The 18,735-nt window shown below is 49.0% G+C and overlaps 1 protein-coding gene across 4 annotated transcripts in view; it reads right to left on the minus strand.

The window, feature by feature from the left end:
- TMEM106B (transmembrane protein 106B) overlaps positions 1-18,735 on the minus strand; it is a 26,004-nt gene that overhangs the window by 5,288 nt on the left and 1,981 nt on the right. For 3 of the 4 annotated variants that reach the window (XM_069094442.1, XM_069094443.1, XM_069094444.1), the window contains exons 2-8: positions 16,253-16,481; positions 10,406-10,469; positions 7,253-7,412; positions 4,611-4,751; positions 4,278-4,327; positions 3,588-3,641; positions 1-1,595 (exon numbers count right to left, since the gene is read on the minus strand). The exon at positions 1-1,595 is cut by the window's left edge and continues 5,288 nt beyond it. In XM_069094442.1, coding sequence (XP_068950543.1) covers positions 1,457-1,595; positions 3,588-3,641; positions 4,278-4,327; positions 4,611-4,751; positions 7,253-7,412; positions 10,406-10,469; positions 16,253-16,472 — 828 coding nt within the window. In that variant the 5' untranslated portion in view covers positions 16,473-16,481 and the 3' untranslated portion in view covers positions 1-1,456. Of the gene's footprint in view, positions 1,596-3,587; positions 3,642-4,277; positions 4,328-4,610; positions 4,752-7,252; positions 7,413-10,405; positions 10,470-16,252; positions 16,482-16,591; positions 16,828-18,735 lie in introns of all 4 variants that reach the window. The other variant, XM_069094445.1, reaches the window with a different exon arrangement.

Raw genomic sequence — 18,735 nt, forward strand, 5'->3', positions numbered from 1 at the left:
GCGCAAGAGAAGAGTGATTTGGGTGGGTTTGAATTAGGACACAAAAGCAGAAACAGACCGAACAGGTCCAACTGGTTCAAACATAATTTGATTTGTAATTTTTGTAAAGACACAGAAGGCCGATTCCAGCTGTTCGCTCCTTCCCATGCGCTGACCGCAGAGATGTTTCTTCTGTTACACCACAGATCCCAGAGGCCTGGAGGTAAGCAAGCGTGTAGCAGTGAGGACTTTCCTAAGGCTTTCTCATGAAACCTGACTGACTGGAGTAGAAGAGCTGAGCTCATTTTCTCTCTTGCACATGGTTCACGTTTCACAGGCGCCTGATGACGGCACAGCGCAAGACGTCCTAGATGGGTATCCCAGCCAACTTCACAATTCGATGCCTTAGTTCTTCACTGACAGAGCTGGAATGTAGTTCTAATAAAATCACATGGATCCCATGCCCATCTCCATTATTTACAGCCCACTACAGCGGATCATTGATTATGTTGATGCCTTAACGTCACAAAATCCTGCAAAATCTCAGATGAAAATGAGAACAGATATTGATGAACCTGGTTATTCATCCTAGGTGCCACACAGAACTTTAGCCTCAAAGTTTCGCAAAGATTATTTTGGGTTACAAATTTGTGAGAGCATCAGTCAGCTTGACATAACATGAAAAGCTAGAAAAATGGCTGCGTCTCACCTCCAGTTCAGGAGTTAAAAGTGTGCTGGCCTGGGGGCCAGAGGACCTGGGCTCAAACCCTGCCTGGGCTTGTTCCCTAGATAACCTTGGCTTGCTGACTCCTCCAGGGGAGCTGGACAAGCCGATCCCCAATGGGGCCTTCAGTGATGCTTCCACGTGACAGCAGACCTCAAACTCCCAGGTCCCTGAGGAGAACGTTATAAATGGCAGCATCACTTATCTGTGATGATACCTGAAGTTAAAAACGTTCAGAAATACAAGTCTCTTTAACATTGCTCCCAAGCTGTAAGCTCCATGGTCTTAGAGCCAAAGCCTTAGTTTTACTAAGTCTTTCACATGGAAGTTTCTGGTAGAAACAGGCAGGGTCTCAGAGAAAGAGTGAGACCCCGGAAGTCAGGAGGGGCCTGGGTTAAACACCAATTCCCGTCCTTATTAACTATAACTGTACCAAGTCACTGAATGTCTCTGAGACTCAGTTTCCTCCTTTGTGAAATGGGGATGAACAGTTCCTGCAGTTCCTGCAAGTTGTTGTGAGGACCAAAGGACATAAATAATACATATGTAAAGCGCTTGGTGAGCCCTAGAGCACTATGTTAAAGTTGGCTATTATTATGAAACACAACACCACAATAGAGGAAAAGTTCAGCAAGAGCCTCCTACATATTTTTAACTGTAGCCCTAAGAAAGGAGAGTGAACTCGAGGTCTGCCTGCAGCAGGTGACAAGGGGGTCTTGGTGACAGCCGGGGGCACCGTGGAGCTCTCGGTGTCTACTGGGGTGGCTGCAGGGCATTCAGATACTCCGACTGGCCCAGGTGGTAGGTGGTGTTTCTTCCACAGTCGACATACTGGTACCGCTCCTGGGATATTTGCTCAGAGTGCCCAAAGTAGGTGGTAGTCACAGTCACTCTTTAAAAATAAAAACAAGTATGAGACAGGAAAGGGCACATTCCCAGGCCCAGCTGGTACTCAAATGAGCACGATGGAACCCATCCTGCCCCAAATGCCAACAAGGCCCGATTTCCACAAAAGGTTCTCATCAATGGGGGTACCTACTGAGCCAACACAATTTTAATAGTATATTTGCTTGAATTTTTGGAAATTCTTCAAAAACCTGTTTTTTAAATATATTTAACGATTATATTTTAATTTATTTTTTAATTCAAGGTTCACTCCAACCTCAAAGACAAGAAGTAGGGGGGAAAAACAAATAACCAATAAAAGTAAAAATCCCAAATCCCAAAGGGATGCCAAGTCCTACTGAGGCATTCCCCACCTCATACATTGGGATATCTCACTCTCAATGTCCTAGCCATAGGATTTAGAGGTGGGAAGGGCCTCAATGGCTCTCCTATAACATTCCCAACAAACAGTCAGCCTGTGCGAGAAGACTTCTAAGGAGGGGACCGTTCCACTTCAGCACAGCTTTAAGGACAGGAAGCTTTCCCTGAGCCTGAACTCTCCTCTTTACCAATTCTATGCATGGTCCCGTCCCTAGTTCCGCCCTCTGGGGCCAGCCAGAATAAATCTATTTCTCTCCCACATGCGTATCTTCGATCCCTTCTTTTCTTCCGCTCAAGAATCTCTGTTGTGGCACAGACCCCAGGCCTGTTGCCATCTTGACTGCCCTCACCTGGACTCTCTACAACTTACCAACGTCCTTCTCAAACTGGCTACTTATTTTAAAACCGGTTGTTCAGAATAGTTCCCCATAGAAACAAAGTTATAAATGGAAATGAGGTTTCAAAGTCCACACCAAATAAGCTTACTTAACTACAATGTAGATAAAATATTTCACATTTCAATTAAAAAAATAAAAAGAACTGTCCGGTTGCTACATTCTTTAAACAGAAGGCATAGAGGTTCTCTCCTCTCTCTGCCTGGAGACCCTGGCCAGTCACTCTTGTCAATGACCTCTCAGAAGTCCCTGGAGGGTCCCAGCCAACAGCCACCAACGCCTCACAGTCCTATCGTCTGCCTTACTGCTAGCGCCTTGCAGCTCCATTTAATGCTGCTTTAAGCACCTGTGGGCAGAATTCTATTTCTTATTTATACTCTTGTGATAAATTCCCAACAAAGAAAGTGTAAGGTTGTTAAAAAGAATTGTTTCTATCAATTCAATTCTGCTTTCATTTTATATTGTGCCTGTCTGTGCTCCAGCTCCCTAACTTTGGGGGACTATTAGTCTGTTTTCCTTCCTATGTCTTTAGCTAGACGTTTAATGTATCCTCATCCTTTTCCGTCGTAAAGGCAGGCAACTCAGGGACTGAAGTGTGGTCCTAAGAAGGGTCCTGGCCACATCCCCCATGATCTGACATGCCATTCTCTTCACATCTACCATTTTTTAAAATATATTCTTTAAGCCAAGTAGATTGTTATCAGTTTCCACAGAATCCATCTCTTCCTCATTTCTGGAGGAAGATAAACTAATACCACAATTTTAGGGCTTTCAGACATTTCTTTGCATCAATCTGGCAAGGGAAGCCATACGAGTGAGGCCTCTGGGTCTCTATCTGTGCATTAGACAGCATCACTGAGCCAAAAGACCACTGTGTGTCATGGCAGGGCCTGCACCAGCAACATCATTTCTGTCTTACGTAAGTCAAACAGTGCAGGGCCTATCACACGGGACGACTCCAAGGCTGAGCCAAGTGTGGGTACGAAAGTGTTAAGCACAGACTGGCAAGCCTGGCGAGGCTGCGAGCACAAGGGCTGCACAGGGATGGACGCTCCAGCCAAAGAATCTGGAAGCCCTAAGGAGGGCCCAGAGGAGCTATCATCCCTGTCACTGAAAGGAGCACAAAACCACAGTGTGTAGAACCCGGATGACGATGGGATGGCCCCCCAGCTCCCGTCTAGATGACACCCCCCTGCCAGGACAGAAAGCAGGCTCCCACTTACTGCATCATGACCACGATGTTGTGGACCTTGATGTAGACCATTGTGCAGAAATCACTGTTAAAGAGAACGTGGAGGAAGAGGCATCAAGGACAGAAAGGATGAGAGCTTCTCCCTCCCTCCCCGGCAGCCAGATGGGGATGCCCACAGGAGACGACTGGCCAAGCCGCCTGTGCGCAGGGGTCTCATCATCCAATATGTCAATGGTTAGTTCTTTAAAGTAGCTCTGCGCACACAGACATATCACACAGTTTCTCTGCAAGAGATGTTTGTCTCTTTCTTCTCAAATCTAGAGCTGGGATTTCATCACCATGGGGACTTTCTGGTATGCAAACTCCCCGGACCAATGGAGATGGGCTTAAAGAACTCCCAGAGGCACTTCAAGGGGGGGGGGGGACCTGGCCAGGATAACAGAGCCCACCTGAGTAAAGGCAGGGGCTGAGCCCTGGGCCCTGAGGCTCCAAGGATGCTCCCCTCTCTGGGGCTAAAGAATTCAGGGCTTTCCTAATACTTTGTGCTATAGAGAAATCAAGGTGGGTAGTTTACAAAATGTAAAATCAAGTTCATAATGCAGCAGATGAAAATTTCAAAATAAAATTTTATAGGCAAAAATACTGCCATGTAGGAATAAGATCAAGGTTCAGTTTTTAAAAGATGTTCATAATATTGATTTAAAAAAGAATCCAAACTTACTACATATAGCTCATCTCATCTACTATAGTGGTAGGAACCGTGTAGTCAATCTGCAAGATAGAAATGATATAAAAAGGCATTAAAGCAATGGTCGGTTTTAAAAGAATAATTTCTCAGATTCCTAGAACCAAAACACCCCATCCCTTCATTGTAAAATATGTTTGATAACTATTTGTTTAAAATTAATGATTATTTATTATTTAAAGTGAATTAAATAATTAAAAGGAGCTGTTGGAAAAATTTAAAACCAAGCCTTTTAAAGACACACTGACACACACTGATGTATTAAAATATTAAGTATAAATGTTAAAAAGTTTCACTGCCACTCCTTACCTGCTTCATATCCAGGGGCCCAATATTGGTGATATTATTTAATCGTGCCTTCCCAATAACGGTTTTTGAAAACTGGACTTGTGCTGTGATGTTTGTGACTTCCACAGAATAATAGTTGTTGTTTGTTATGTTTAGTGTGTTCTGCAAAGAGAAAGGACATTTACAAACTGTCTCAAAGTGTGTGGCTTCTGACCAGGTCACTCCACTACTTAAGAAATGGCCTTGGCTCCCTATTCTCTCTATGGTAAAGGACAAGCTCTGTTAAAGCCCTTCACAGACTACCTGCAGCTTATCTTTTCAGAATGATCCATCACTCAGTAAAGACTAAGTGCCCACCGTGTGTCTACGGTGAAGTGCTAAGGATTTCAGTGCCAAGAATGCTGGTTTTTAACGGGGCAGACAGCAAGCACACACATATGTGTGTGCTATCTACAGACAAAAGTAGTCACAGAAGCCCTTGAGGAGCTCGCCATCCAATGGGGGAACCGTGAGCAAACAGATACAGAAATACAGGCTTATATACAGGATGAGTGGGAAATAACAGAGAAGGTCCTGAAAGGGAGAGAGGCAAACAAACGCTTCCTGGAAGACGTGGCATGCTAGCTGGGGCCTGTGGAAAGCCAGGGAGGTCAGCGGCCAGCTGAGGAGGGACAGGGCCCCAGGCCTGGGGTGGCCCATGGGGAAGCTTAGTGCTGACATTCCTGGAGTGGCCAGGAGGCTGGATCATTGGATGGAAGAGTGCATGTCGGGAGTAAGGGGTGACAAAGACAGGAAGGATTAGGGCCTTGAGAGTCACACAGAGCACTCCATGTTTGATCCTGGTGTTTACTGAATGGGGGAAGATGTGGCTGGAGTGGGGAGAGCCTGAGGTGGGCAGACCCCCCAGCAGCTGCTGTGGTGGCTCAGGAACGAGGATGAGGGCTGGCACCAGGGTGGGGAGAAAAGGGGACACATGCAAGAGAAGCTGTAAGGTGGGACCAACAGGCCTCGGCAATATGGAGGGGACAGAGGCGGAGCAAGGAGGCTGCCTCAGTTTTCTCAATTATAAAGTGGGCATTATAATAGAAGATATGCCTCAGGGGGGGGGGGGGTGTGAGAACCAATTTATAAAATGCTTAGCCCAATGCCTTACACACAGTGGGTGCGCATTCACTCTCCCTTTCCCTTTCTTTCTCAACAGAACTACAAGATGGTGGAAAGATGAAGAAAAGGAATTCAGATAGCAAACCCCGACAAGTTACATCCACAAAAATGCTTTCAACATAATTTGTTTTCTCAAAGTCCAGGGGAACAGAACAGTGGCCCCAGGGAGTTCTCCAAGGAGGCGGGAGGACTGCCTTTGTACCTGCAGGGGCAGGGGCCTGGCCTTTCCCATCCTGGAATCATGCATCGGTCTATTGGATCCCTTAGCCAGTCAGCAGTGAGGCAGGTAACCACAGATGCCAGCCACTGAGTACTGAGTAAACGCCTCTGGGCAAAGGGCCCTATGCAATGAGGCAAAGACACCGACAGAGTAGAGATCAAAATAGGGCCGGACAGCTCAAGCACACGCCCCCACCTGGGCTCCAGCAGGAAGAAGGCCCAGGACAACGACGGCCCGGTCAGTCTGCCCTTCAGGATCCTCCCTCCTTCAGAGCTCCTGCTGCTAACAGAGGCCTGGAGGAAAAGCTACTCTTTTTCCTAAACTGACAGATGTTTAGATGATGTGATTTATCTAAAAGTCACAGGCACAAGAGGGTTATGAGTAAGGGACTTTTAAGTGATGGAGACAGGGATATATTTCCAATTAAAATCATTTAATTAAATTTGGCAAACAAGGATTAAGTCCCCGTGACCAGTGCTGTAAATAAACATGGAGATGAAGGTCAGCACCCTCAAGAAACACACATTCCCTGCACATTTCAGTGCCCAGAAGCCTCACCCTTCCCTGCCACAGGTAAGCAGGAGTGGCAGGAACGAATCCCTGGTCAGGACAAAGGCAAGAAGGAGGGGCTGGAGCCACGAAGAATGCGCCACATCCAGCTCTAAATGACTGAAGCTCTGTCTAGGGCATGTCCCGAGAGTCAAGCAGCCCCAGGCAGGGGTAACCTCCCCCTCTCATTGTCTCTCCTGTTGGCATGGAGCTGTGGAAACAGCTATGTCCTCTCTTCCCTACGGAAATTTCTCTCGAAGGAGTTATTCTTGGAATAAAAATTTCCCCCGATAATAGTTTCTTTAAATTCTTCAGTCTTATGTAAAGGCAGACTTGTGCTTTCAGAGAAAGCCCCACAAGAGTCAATCTACCAAGACAAACAATGGCAGTCGTCACCAGAGGCATCTCTGCCCCCATTCTGCTCTGCGTCCTGTCCCAGGCACTAAAGCCCAGATTCCTTGGCCTGCGCATGGTGATGTCCTTCCTGAATTACTGTGAGCCATGAGCCATCATCACCCCATCTGACAGCTCAGCAGTGGGGGCAGGCACAGAAGCAGTGTCTCGCACAGGGTCAGACAGCCTGTGGGTGCCTGAGGCCAGCTGGCTCCAGTGCCAGGGCCCTAAAGTGGCAAGCCTCCGGGGGAAATGCAGGCAAAACACATAACCATAGAAGCACACGGTAAAACGAAAGGAACAAAGTGGGAGCTTCTGCACAACTATCTGCACTTACTGTGATATTTAAGTAGATGACACGCTTTATTTCATCATAACTGACATATGCCGACTTCACGCCAACGTATTTCACGTCAATGGATCGAGGAAACAGGAAGAAAACGGCCAGTCCCGAAAGGAGCAGACACATGAACACAGACGCCATCACGTAGAGCTTTCTGAAGTCACAGAGAAAAGGAAAGAAAAGATGGGGCCCCGTAAGCCCGTGGGGAAGCTCAGTGTGCACACACGTGGGCAGCATGTGTTCTCACCTGTTTTACCCCAATCTGTGACTGCACTGGCACAAAACAGCCCCATTAGAGATGGCGAGGGGTGGGGCTGAGGAGCTGCGCTGGGGGCGTCAGGTGCCACAGGCAGGAAGGGCAGAGCCGGGCTCTCCATCCCCTGCACTCAGGGCCTCACCGCTCAGCCACTGAGCCACTGGAAAGCACACCCACTTAGGTCCACTTTCCCCTCACTCTAAATATCCACAGTGAAGCTGGTCCTGAGTTTGAGATGGGCCAAAATATAATGTTCAGCTCATATCAGTTTTTTGCCTGGCTTCTTGATTAGGGTGAAAATGTGGACTATTTTAAGAGTTAATTTTAAAAAGGATTCTAAAGTACATTTTACTAAAGTATTTAAGGGAAATTTAATTGATGTCTAGCGAACAAATATCAATCTGCATAGTATTAAAATTTCACAAATAATATTTCCCACTGAAAACTAGATAAGCCTTCCCTAGCACCTTAAAGAAATTAAAATGTTAATATGACACACTGTATGTGACCCTTAGGGAAGACAGTGACCTACAGCTTTCTAAGGGTATGATTATACAGGACAAGCTCGTCGGCATCAGTGGTGGCAGTTTCTACACCAAATTACAAGTCTGGGACTCCCCTAAACACAAGCCCTTCCCCACTAACCATGCTGTAGCATCGAACGTAGGCTACCTTTACACACCATTAACGTTTCTGTACTCATCAATCTGACACAGAAGTACTATGGATTAATAATTACACAAAGTTAATGAAGTCAAATAAAAACAGAAATTCACAAAGTATAAGAAAAAGATGGAATAACATCTGATGTGAGAGGCCACAGGGAGCAGCCCCCGAGCTAGGCAGACAGGCATTTCAGAAACAGCTTTGGCAGCTGGACATCAGACGGCCTAGATGGAGATGGGGAGGCCAGGAAGGAGACTGCTGCAGCAGTACGGGCAGGGAGAGGTGATGGTGTCTGTACCACGTGGGGGGGCGGGGGAAGGCGGTGGCACCAAGGCTGGGAACTTGGGAGATGAGAAGAAGGCAGGGTTTGGGTGGAATGGTGACACCATGAGAACTGAGATAAGGTCCTGGGGGCCCCTCCCACTACACATCTCTCAGGGTCAAGCCATGGCCTGATTACTGTAGGAACTACACCTGCTATTCGCAAACTGCTTCCCCACAACGCCTCTGGGCTTGGTCACCCACATTTTAAGAAACATTGCTCCAAAATATCTACTTGAGCTAAGGAGAATAAAAACTGTTATTTACTGGGGAGTTAGTGGGGGAAGAGGGGGAGAGAAGGCCTTACTCTGCACTTCTGCCCTGTCTAGTTAAAGATCCTAGGATGTGCAGACCTTCCAGCTCATGAATGACAGGTGTGGTGAGTGGAGAAATGGGGGCCTGAGCAGTGCTAAGAGGTCTCTGTATTGGGCTCAGCTCCATCTAGCACCTCCCAGGTAATCTCCAAACATGTCTGCCATGAGGGCAGAGCTGGAAGTGGGACACATGGCCTGGGACAATCCCATTACTCCTCACGAGAAAGGATGCAGCCTGAGGGATGAGAGAGAAGGCAGGGGCGGGGAGGGGAGGGAAGGAAAGAGAGAGAGGGAGGGAGAGAAAAAGAGAAAGAAGGGGGGGAGGAGAGAAAGAAAGAGAAGGGGGAGAAGGGAGGAATGGAGTGGCGTGAAGCAGAAGAGATAGCCGTTTGACCTTCAGGGGACTTCAGGCAATGCCAAGGCTCTCAAACTCCATGAAGGAGGAGGCTAAAAGTCCTATTTTGGAAAAAGAACAGGGAAAAGCTGAGTTTTCCCCCAAAGGGCAGAGATGACACCATCAGTCCATGAATTTGTGATGCAGTACCTATTCCTGAAAGGGACTTTTTTCTCTTCAAGAAAATAAGATGGTTTTCACAGCTCAGTTCCTGTGAAGCTTTTGAGCATACGGCTGTGTGCGTGTGTATGTGTGTGTGTGCATGTGTTTATGTGTGCACATGTATATGTGTGTGCGCGCGCGTGTCTATGTGTACACATGTGTGCATATGTATGTGTGCGTGTATGTGTGCGTGTATGTACGTGTACACACAGCAATCCCTCCAGACTTGAAGGTTTGGTTATTAGCAGGCTGGCCAACAATGACTAAATGGAAATTTCTGGAAATATGTGATTTATGTGAAAAATTATAGACAATGTATGTATGTAAAGAAAACTAAAAAAAAAAAGACAGATGCATAAACTGTTTATTATTCATCCATTTTATCAGGTACTACAAGAAGTATGCATAAATAATGTATCAGATTTCCTTAAAAGTTTGGTATGCTCCTCAGACACTTAATACTTACTAGCTGTGTGACCTTGGGCAAGTCACTTAACCCCAACTTCTCTGACCTCCCCCCTCCAAAAACAAGAAACAAAACAAAAGTTTGGTATGCTGAAGAGCCCTGGACTGGACACTGTCTCTCCCCAACCCAGACCTGGTCACACGATTATCTCCCACAGAGATCCTTCTATCAGGCACTTTTTTGTGGAAAGCCATGAAGACCCTGCATAGAAACTGTGACGTTTTTATGGGTACAGGATGCTGTTTTAGTTCCTTTGGGTGTTAAATGAATCTGATCAGAAAGATTACAGAAGAGTTTGGATGGGGGGGAGGGGGCTAGAGTTTCTTGTGGTTTTCACATTCTCGGTCCATACACACAGCCCAGCACGCTGGGTCCCGGCCACCCCCTTAGTCCAGGATGGGCTCGAAGGCCAGTTCTATGTGCTCTGAACCACAGTGCTCTCCACAAAGTCAGAGACAGCCCAAGTACTTGAACCTCGATATTTTTCCATGACACATCTGCAGCCAGGGCAGTTTTTTAACCAGCAAAGAAAGCATGCAGTCATTGATTTTCTTTTATTGCTACTTACGTTCTTCTCGGCCTTAGTCTCTGATCACTGTATGGAATCAATGCCACGAGCTGATTTTCCTGACCTTCAAATATAAGAAGAAAATTAAAAATAAATGTAAATGGTTAAATGGAAACACAGTAAAAACACCATTGCAATGCTGGTAAGGGTGGGCTAGGAAAGTAATGATTTAACAGTCTATCAGTCTATAAAGTTAAATCAAGACACGTATCACTGTGATTCCACAGTAGGGAGCACATATGAGCCAAGGGTGAGGCAGGGGCTTTGGAAATGAGGCCTACTCCAAACAACCCTAAAAAGCTACATGGAACCCAAATGTGCCCAATCAGAAAGTTATAAATGAAACAAAAATTACAATCACAATTTCTATTAAGTACATGAAAATGTAACACAAAACTTCCAGAACTGTCACAGATTTTCAGAAGACTCTCATACACTATCCAAGAAGGAACATGTTACTCAGGAATCAGCCTTCTTGGTGCTACAGACCCCTCGGGCAATTTGGGGAGGTGCACAGAATCTCTGTCACAACCATATTTTAAATGCCCAAAGCAGAGGACTGCAGAAGGAAGCAGTTACACCCAGACACTGTCAGCGTGGTAGATTTCTGAGCAGCCCAGATCCCTGGTTAAGAGGCCCTGCTCTGGGCCGTCTCCAGTCCCCGTGACACACCAATGATCAGATTCCTCTGTGCATCACCGGTTTTCAAATCACTAGAAACTTTTATAGCTAGCTCCTTCCTTCTTACAGACCAAAGTTCAAACTTTGCTCTGGCATTCAAGGCCCCTGACAACAAGTTTTTAAGCCATCTGGTGTCTTATTACTTTTTTCCCTAAGGGATCTTCCCTCTTGTCCAAACTGACGGAAATGAGCATACCTTGTATTCTGCACATCTCAAGCCCCAAACCTGGAATGCCTTCCCCCCAAACAGCTTCCCTAACTCTAAAAATCCTCTGTACTCCATGGTCAGTCGCACCCATCCCTGCTCCCATAGAGGTCCTGCATCATCAGACACAGTCCCTGAGATCCCACTTCTGAACTCATACAAGTAAACCCATCACTGGCCTGCAAGGCCTGTGACTATTTGGCCTTTTTTTTTTATTGGAGCGGGGAAGGCAGGGCAATTGGGGTTAAGTGACTTGACAAGGTCACACGGCTAGTAAGTGTCAAGTGTCTGAGGCTGTATGTGAACTCGGGTCCTCCTGACTCCAGGGCTGGTGCTCTATTCACTGCGCCATCTAGCCGCCCCAACTATTTGGCTTTTCAGCTGTTATTTAACACAGGTACTGCCAATTCTTACCAGTTTACAGCTTGTAGGCATTTCCACCTAAGAATGTCCCAAACCAAATGCATTTTCTTTCCCTCCGATCCTTGCCCCTTCCTAACTTTCCTTTTGCTTTCCAGGGCACTAACCTCTTCCTAGTCCCCAGGCTCAAAAAAGTGTCCTGCCTGACTCCTCACTCTCTCACCCCCCCGCCCCCATCCAAGCTGTTGCCAAATCCTGTCAATTTTGCCTTTGAGCATCTTTTGCAAATGCCCCTTCTAGCCCAACAGAGCTTCCTCAAGGCCAAGTCTGACCACGTCCCCCATCGACTCCATCACCTCCAGAATCAATGTCTGACTCTCAGAGTCCTTCATCACTGGCTCCTCCCACTCCCCTGCCTTCCACACACTCAGCAATTCAGGGACACCAGCCCCTGGCTACTCCTTATACCAGGCCATGCCTCTCCCTAGTCAGGGCATCTTCACTGTGTGTTCCTCATGCTGGGAATACACTCCCATTCTCTCTCTCTCTCTCCCTTTCTCTCTCCTCTCTCTTTCCCTCCCTCCCTCTCTCCTTCCCCCCCTGTCTCTTTTTCTCCCTCCCTCCCTCTCTCCTTCCCCCCATCTCTTTTTCTCCCTCCCTCTCTCCTTCTCTCTCTCCCCCTCCCTCCCTCTCTCCTTCTCTCTCTGTCTCTCCCTCCCTCTCTCCTTCCCCCCTGTCTCTTTTTCTCCCTCCCTCTCTCCTTCTCTGTCTCTCTCTCCCTTCCTCTTTCCTCTCTCTCCCTCCCTCCCTCTCTCCTCCCCCCTGTCTCTTTTTCTCCCTCCCTCTCTCCTTCTCTCTCTCTCTGTCTGTCCCTCCCTCCCTCTCTCCTTCCCCCCTGTCTCTTTTTCTCCCTCCCTCTCTCCTTCTCTCTCTGTCTCTCTCTCCCTCCCTCTTTCCTTCTCTCTCCCTCCCTCTTGCCACCTAAGTACCTAGCAGGTACTTAATAAAAGCTTCCTGGCCTTCTGCTGGAGGCAGGAATCCTGCCTCCTAAGTCTCTGCATACATCATAACACCTGTCATGGTGCTTTACATATAATCACCTCCCATTTTTTGTTGACTGATATAATCACCCTATTACATTCCTTTAGAACATCAACATTTGGAGAGAGGGCCCACAATTCCAAAGCCAGCTACAGTCAGGGTTAGTTCTGTTTTCTGTCCATTTAGGAGTAAAAGGCCAGGTCTCATTCTAAGACAATGAGCAATGATCACATGTATGTGTAATGTGGACAAAGGTTAGTCATGTGGACAAAAGTTTGTCATGTGGGCGTGAAACGGAGCAATGAGAGGAAACAAGCCAAGGCCAAAACTGATCAGGGAGAGGCAACTTTCCAGGGCCTGGGAGTTTGGCAGACATCCCCTGCCCCAGATTTCCTTGGTTAAGCCGTTAAGGAGGTGAATGTGCCCCTCCCCAGAGGTCGACCTAAGCTCTGGCCTCACCTCCTCCCAACGGGTTAGGACTGAACAGGTGCCTGACCCTTCCTCCTCACCTGCTGCCCTGGAAATCCAGGGCTCTGCTTGGGGCTTGGCACGGGAGCAAGGAAGGGGGAGGGGAAATAGGTCCAGGGCAGCAGAGGCAGAGGGAAGCCGGGAAGAATCAGCTGACATTCCTGACTGGCCCTTTCTATGTGAGCAGCACAGACCATGTCCCAGGTGAAATCAACTCTCCTTTCTGGGGTAGAGAAGCGAGGGCTATGTAGGACAGGGGACAGTTTTCTGAAGCACTTGTCTGCCAGGCTAAGTGAAAGCCGGCTGTCCCTCAGCAGAAAGGACCCGACAAGGACTGAGCCAGTGCACTTGGCCAAGGAGGAGGCAGCAAACAGCTTCTCTCTGGCAGACCCGATCACTGCTTTGTCCTGGCTGCTCTCCCTTCTCGACCCCCCTCCATGGGAACCCTGGGGTGGGGGTGCAGAGAAAAAGATGAGAGGCAGGCAGGGCTGGACACACACCTTTGATTTCAGGAGAACAAATTTAAAGAGGCTCCATTTAAAAGGTACGATCTCAAGTCAGTCCAAGGGGGATGGGCAGCTTTTATGAATGAAACAGAACGGACCAAAATAATGTTAATAAAGAAGGAAGAGGAACCACGTACAGGAAGGCAGAGGGAAATTACCAACCAAATATGATTCCTAAATACTGGTCTAAGGCACACTGATACATTGCTGGTACAGTTAAGAGCTCCTGCAACATCTGAATTCCTATTAAAGAAGTGCCTACAATGTCCATACTGTGACCCCAAGACAAGGCCGGAGGCGGCATACGTCCCAAAGAGGTCCAAGACAGTCAATCAGCATGGCTCTGTGAAGCACCCACCAGGCGCTAGGTACAAAAAGGCAAACATAAAACACTCTCACCACCAACAGAAAAGCAATCCATTTTCAATCTCACAATGGCCAGGGTGCAAAGAGCTTCCAATGGCAAACAGAGGGAAGAGGGGTTGGACAGCAGGGACTTTAAGAGCTGGGAATTAGGTAGTCACTTCTACTCTGGGGAATGGCTAAACCCACTGTAGTATGTGAGCATAATGGGATATCACAGAGAGAACTGTCATTTTCCCCCAACCATTCCCTGGCCTGAATGTTCCTATTTCTGCTAAGGAAACACCATCCAGCTCCCCGCTATCAGTGACAGCCTCAACTCCTGCTCCACCCGACACACAGGATCACTCACCAAACATGTCAGTCCCATCACTGAACATCACATCCCCATCTCTCTACACACACACACACACACACACACACACACACACACACACACACACACTCCCGCTCCAATCCAACTTTCACACAATTGATTTTCTAAAGCAAAGAGTTAATTGTGTTCCTTCCCGCCTCCATAATATCCAGGGGTTCCCGATTACCTTCAGAATCTAACAGAAATTCCTGCATTTGGCATTTAAGGTTCTGCCCAAACAGGACCCATCCTGCCTTATCCTATACCAAGTGGACTAAACGTTCCTCTGCCCCCACTCTCCACAGAGCAGCCAAAGGGGCCTTCCTGAATTGAATTCTCTCCTATGGACACTGAGGCCAATGCCCTCATTTTTAGAGAGGAGGAAACCAAGGCACAAACCAAACAACAAATTCTTTGCAGGAAGAGGAGGAGAACCCAAGGCCTGACTTCTAGTCTAGTAGGAGCCCCGACTTGCTCAGGATGGCATCATTTTCCACATCATCTACACTCAAACTGTCCTTCTCTCTGAAGCCCAACAGCCCCTCAGAAAGCTCTCACAACCATTTCTGACCCTCCCTGAGTTCCTTCCCTTGTCCTCTCATTTGGGCATTTGCAATTCAGCACGTGGATACCTGCAATCGCCCAGCTTTTCTTCTGGACTGTAGCTCCCCCTCCCCAAATGAGAACTAGGTGCCAGAGATCTTTCTGTTCCCCGCAATGCCTTGCACAAGGTAAGAGTTCCGCAAATATTTGCTCATCTTTTTAGAAAACAGATAGTTTCTGAAGTTCTTGGATTATGACAGGTAGAACTCTTAATGAACTTGCCTCATGACCGAGATTCTAGCCAGGCTCTAAGTCTGGCTGCTCTTCTTTCTCGAGACCCTCGATGGACAGATACTGAACTGTTCCGCTGTGGCTGCTGTCCAAGAAATCGTGGTCGTGTGTTACTCAGATCCCATCCCTCTCCCACTCAAATGCTTTCAGTTTTTGCTTGTTAAACACAAGACAGTTGCTACTTATCCTGGGATTCCAAACTACACTCTTCACGACTTCATCCTGACTGCGTAGCCTGATGTCAGCCGTTCTTTTTAATCTCCCAGCCAGCTTAGTCAGCTCTCTTTGCCCCCCACCCCGCCCACTACCCTCTCTGCTTGGGATGGCCTCCACCAAGCCTACAATGGTCACTCCCTTCCTCTACCTCCACAGGGTGAAATCTCTCCCTTTATTCAAGGCCTGGCCCATGAGCCCCTCTTCTACACAGGCTTTCCTGGTGGCCCTGAGGGAAGGGCACCTCTCCCTCCTCCACCATCACCCTTGGTGTCCTATGAGAACTTCTCCTACCCTTTTGTGTCTCCCCTCACCAACCCCATCCAAATGCTTCTTTCCCATCACTCCGTGGCTTTTGAATTATCTCCCACCTCCATGCTCCTGTACAAATTGTCCCCACTTCCCAGCTCAGGAGCCCCTTTCTTTGGCAAGGCTGCGGAAGAGCTCCTTGTGGTAGCCTGGGCCTTCTCCCTCCCCAAATGACCTTCCATATAATCACCTGGCATAACAGGACTTCTCTTTCCCTTTCATCTTTGTATGCCCACTAAGTCCTTACTGTTGGCTGAAATATACCATTTGGCATAGCAGGCAGTCTGGCTCCATACCCTGTAAGTTTCTGAAGACAAGGACTGGGTCTCAGGTGACCTCCGCTTCTCCAGGACCTGACTGGGAGCTCTGTCCACAGAATTCTGTGGCCTTTTTCTCTGTTCAGGTAGCCCGCTAACATGCAGTAGGGCTAACAACAGGGCTTAGGTTTACTTTTGAAAATTATCTGTGTGAATACTGATGCAGGGAAAAGAAAAAACCAAGGCATCCCTTACCCCGAGGAATCCTTCCTGTCCCCTGACAAGTAGGGCACGTGACACTGTCTCTCCCGGTGAACTCCACATATGGAAACTGAGAGACATCTCCATTCCTTCCATCTTCATTATGACTTTCAGAATGAATTAAGCCATTCCTCATATTATCAGATGATGTCATTCCATCATAACCATCGTCTTTACATGAATGCAAAGGCAAATGAGAAAAGGATTTACCCATGTCTGATACCTACAAAAAATAATTATTGTAAATTTAGGGGAAAAGAAACACTCTCCAAAGGAAATTTTAAGTAATTATTACAATTATAACAAATTAATACACAAAGACAGTTCCATTACCTTTTAGAGACATCCACCAGTTATTTTAATACTTGAATTCTGGCGTGCCAAAATACTGTTGAAAACATGACTTCCTGAATTTCTATGGACTGAGCTATTTTGATCATTTTCGGCAGAGAGAGGCAGGCCAGTCCGAGCACCGCGCTCTGAATCAGGAAGACATCTGCCGCACACTGACCCGCCTATTGATGCTGGACAACTTCTTCCCCCTGTCTGTGCCCCAGGAAATGCTAAGTCTGGAAAGTGAAGTGTGTTTACACTGCTATGGAGGAAAAGATGTTTCCTCAATGAGTGTTCTCCAGCCCAATAAAATCATAGGTTCTGACAATTAAAAACCCAAGACACCCACACACCGAGCTGTCCACCGAGCTCTGCCCGGCAACTCCAGGCTCCTGGAGAGTGGGGGGGGGGGGGGGGGCTGTCTGAGCAGCAGCTTAGCCTGGGTGTGCTTGGAGATGGTGGCCACATGCTCAGCCCCTTCACAAGCTTCACCTTAGGATAATAGTAAGATGGGAAGGCCCTCACGTGACCAGTGTAAGGAAGGTGCAAAGGAGAAAGGGTGCAGTGTTGTGCTAACATCAAAGTGTTACACAGATGTTAGCAGCGGTTAAAAGAGTAGTAACAGCTAACACTGATACAGCCCTTACTGCCAGGCGCGGTGCTGAGAACTGGGCCGATACGATCTCATTTGTTTTCACAACCACCCTGGGAGGAAGGCACTAGTATTATCCTCATTTCCATTTGAGGAAACTGAGGCAAGCAAAGGCCACATGACTTTCTCAGTCCCACAGCTAGGAAGTGTCCACCGAGGCCGGCCAGCCCTGGTGGGCTTCGCTGAGATTTAGCTTTGGGGCAGGATTCAGGAAGCACTTCTGATGTTCCCTGATGAAAGCAGCCCATCCCTAATGACTTAAACAAAACACCAGCTCTTTCTGGCTCTCAGGGAGGAGGCCTGTCTCGCAGGCATCCCGGCTCCCTTGGGCAGGATGGCAACCCTGTCACTTGAACCTGGGAGGCCCGCTCAGGGAGCTCGGCCCCTGCTGATCCGTGTCAGCTTTGGCAACAATGTTTCACCTGCAAGTGGCGGCTGCCAGCCTCTGCTGGCGAACCAGGGCCCCGGGGCTCGATGCTGGCCGATGCGCTGACAGCCTTCAGGACAAAGTAAAAGCCAGGCTCTCCGCCGGGGCAAGAGGCGCCCCCCCAAACACTCATCTGGTCCGGCCATTCCACAAATGGGGAGGCTGGGTGCCCCGCAGGGGCCAGCCTGGTCTGAGCTCCCTGCACCCCGTAGGGGGCCACCTCTGGGCTCCAGCCGCAAGCCCCTGGGGAGCCCCCGTGGGTTAGTGCAGGCAGGCGTGGGGCTGTCCCGTGGCTCCGGCCGGCGGAGGCACCCGCACCCCAAGCCAGGCCTCCCCGGCTCCTGGAGAGGACCGGGGCCTATTGGCTGATCCCCGCCTGGCCGTGTGACCCTGGCCAAGTCACTTATAAGTGAGGTCGAGGCTGGGCTTGTAAAAGGAGTGTCAAAGGAGCTGAAGCGGCAGGCTTATGGGGCCTAAGTGGCCTGGGGGGGCCGCCCCAGGGCACACGGTAGGGAGGGGGTGGCCCCTCCTCCTTGGGGCCCAGCCCACGCTCTCTTGGGGGGGGCCCCCTCTGCCCCAGCCCCCACAGGCGCTTTCAGGCTCTCTGGGCCCCGGCTGCCGCAGGCAGGCGGAGGTAAAGGGCAGAGATGGGGAAGCAGGGGCTCCCCGGCCTGGCCCGGGCCATCCGGACTTCCAGATATCGGAGGGTGCTGGGGTGCCTGGGCTTGAACCTCAGCTGTGTCCGCAGCCTCAGAGCATGCCCCCCGCCCCTCCCCGCCAGCTCCCCACCTGGCGGCGCTCCTGATCAGACCCTGTCCCCTGGGGCGCCGACGCTTAGCCAGCCAAACCCCCGGTCCTTCAGAGCCGGGGCGCCCTCCATGCATGAGGTCAGGCACGCGTGGCCGGGACCCCCCCGCAGACCCCTCCCAGCGCGGGCGCAGAGGGGTTTCAGAGCCCTGACCCCCCCCCCGCTCCTCCCTGACCCCCCCAGCTCCTCCCTGACCCCCCCAGCTCCTCCCTGAGGCCTCCCCAGCTCCTCCCTGACCCCCCCCAGCTCCTCCCTGA

This window comes from Petaurus breviceps, unplaced genomic scaffold (genome assembly GCF_028583685.1).
Source record: "Petaurus breviceps papuanus isolate PSGF00001 unplaced genomic scaffold, PetGlider_PUasm1.0 218, whole genome shotgun sequence".
In the NCBI taxonomy this organism is placed as follows: domain Eukaryota; kingdom Metazoa; phylum Chordata; class Mammalia; order Diprotodontia; family Petauridae; genus Petaurus; species Petaurus breviceps.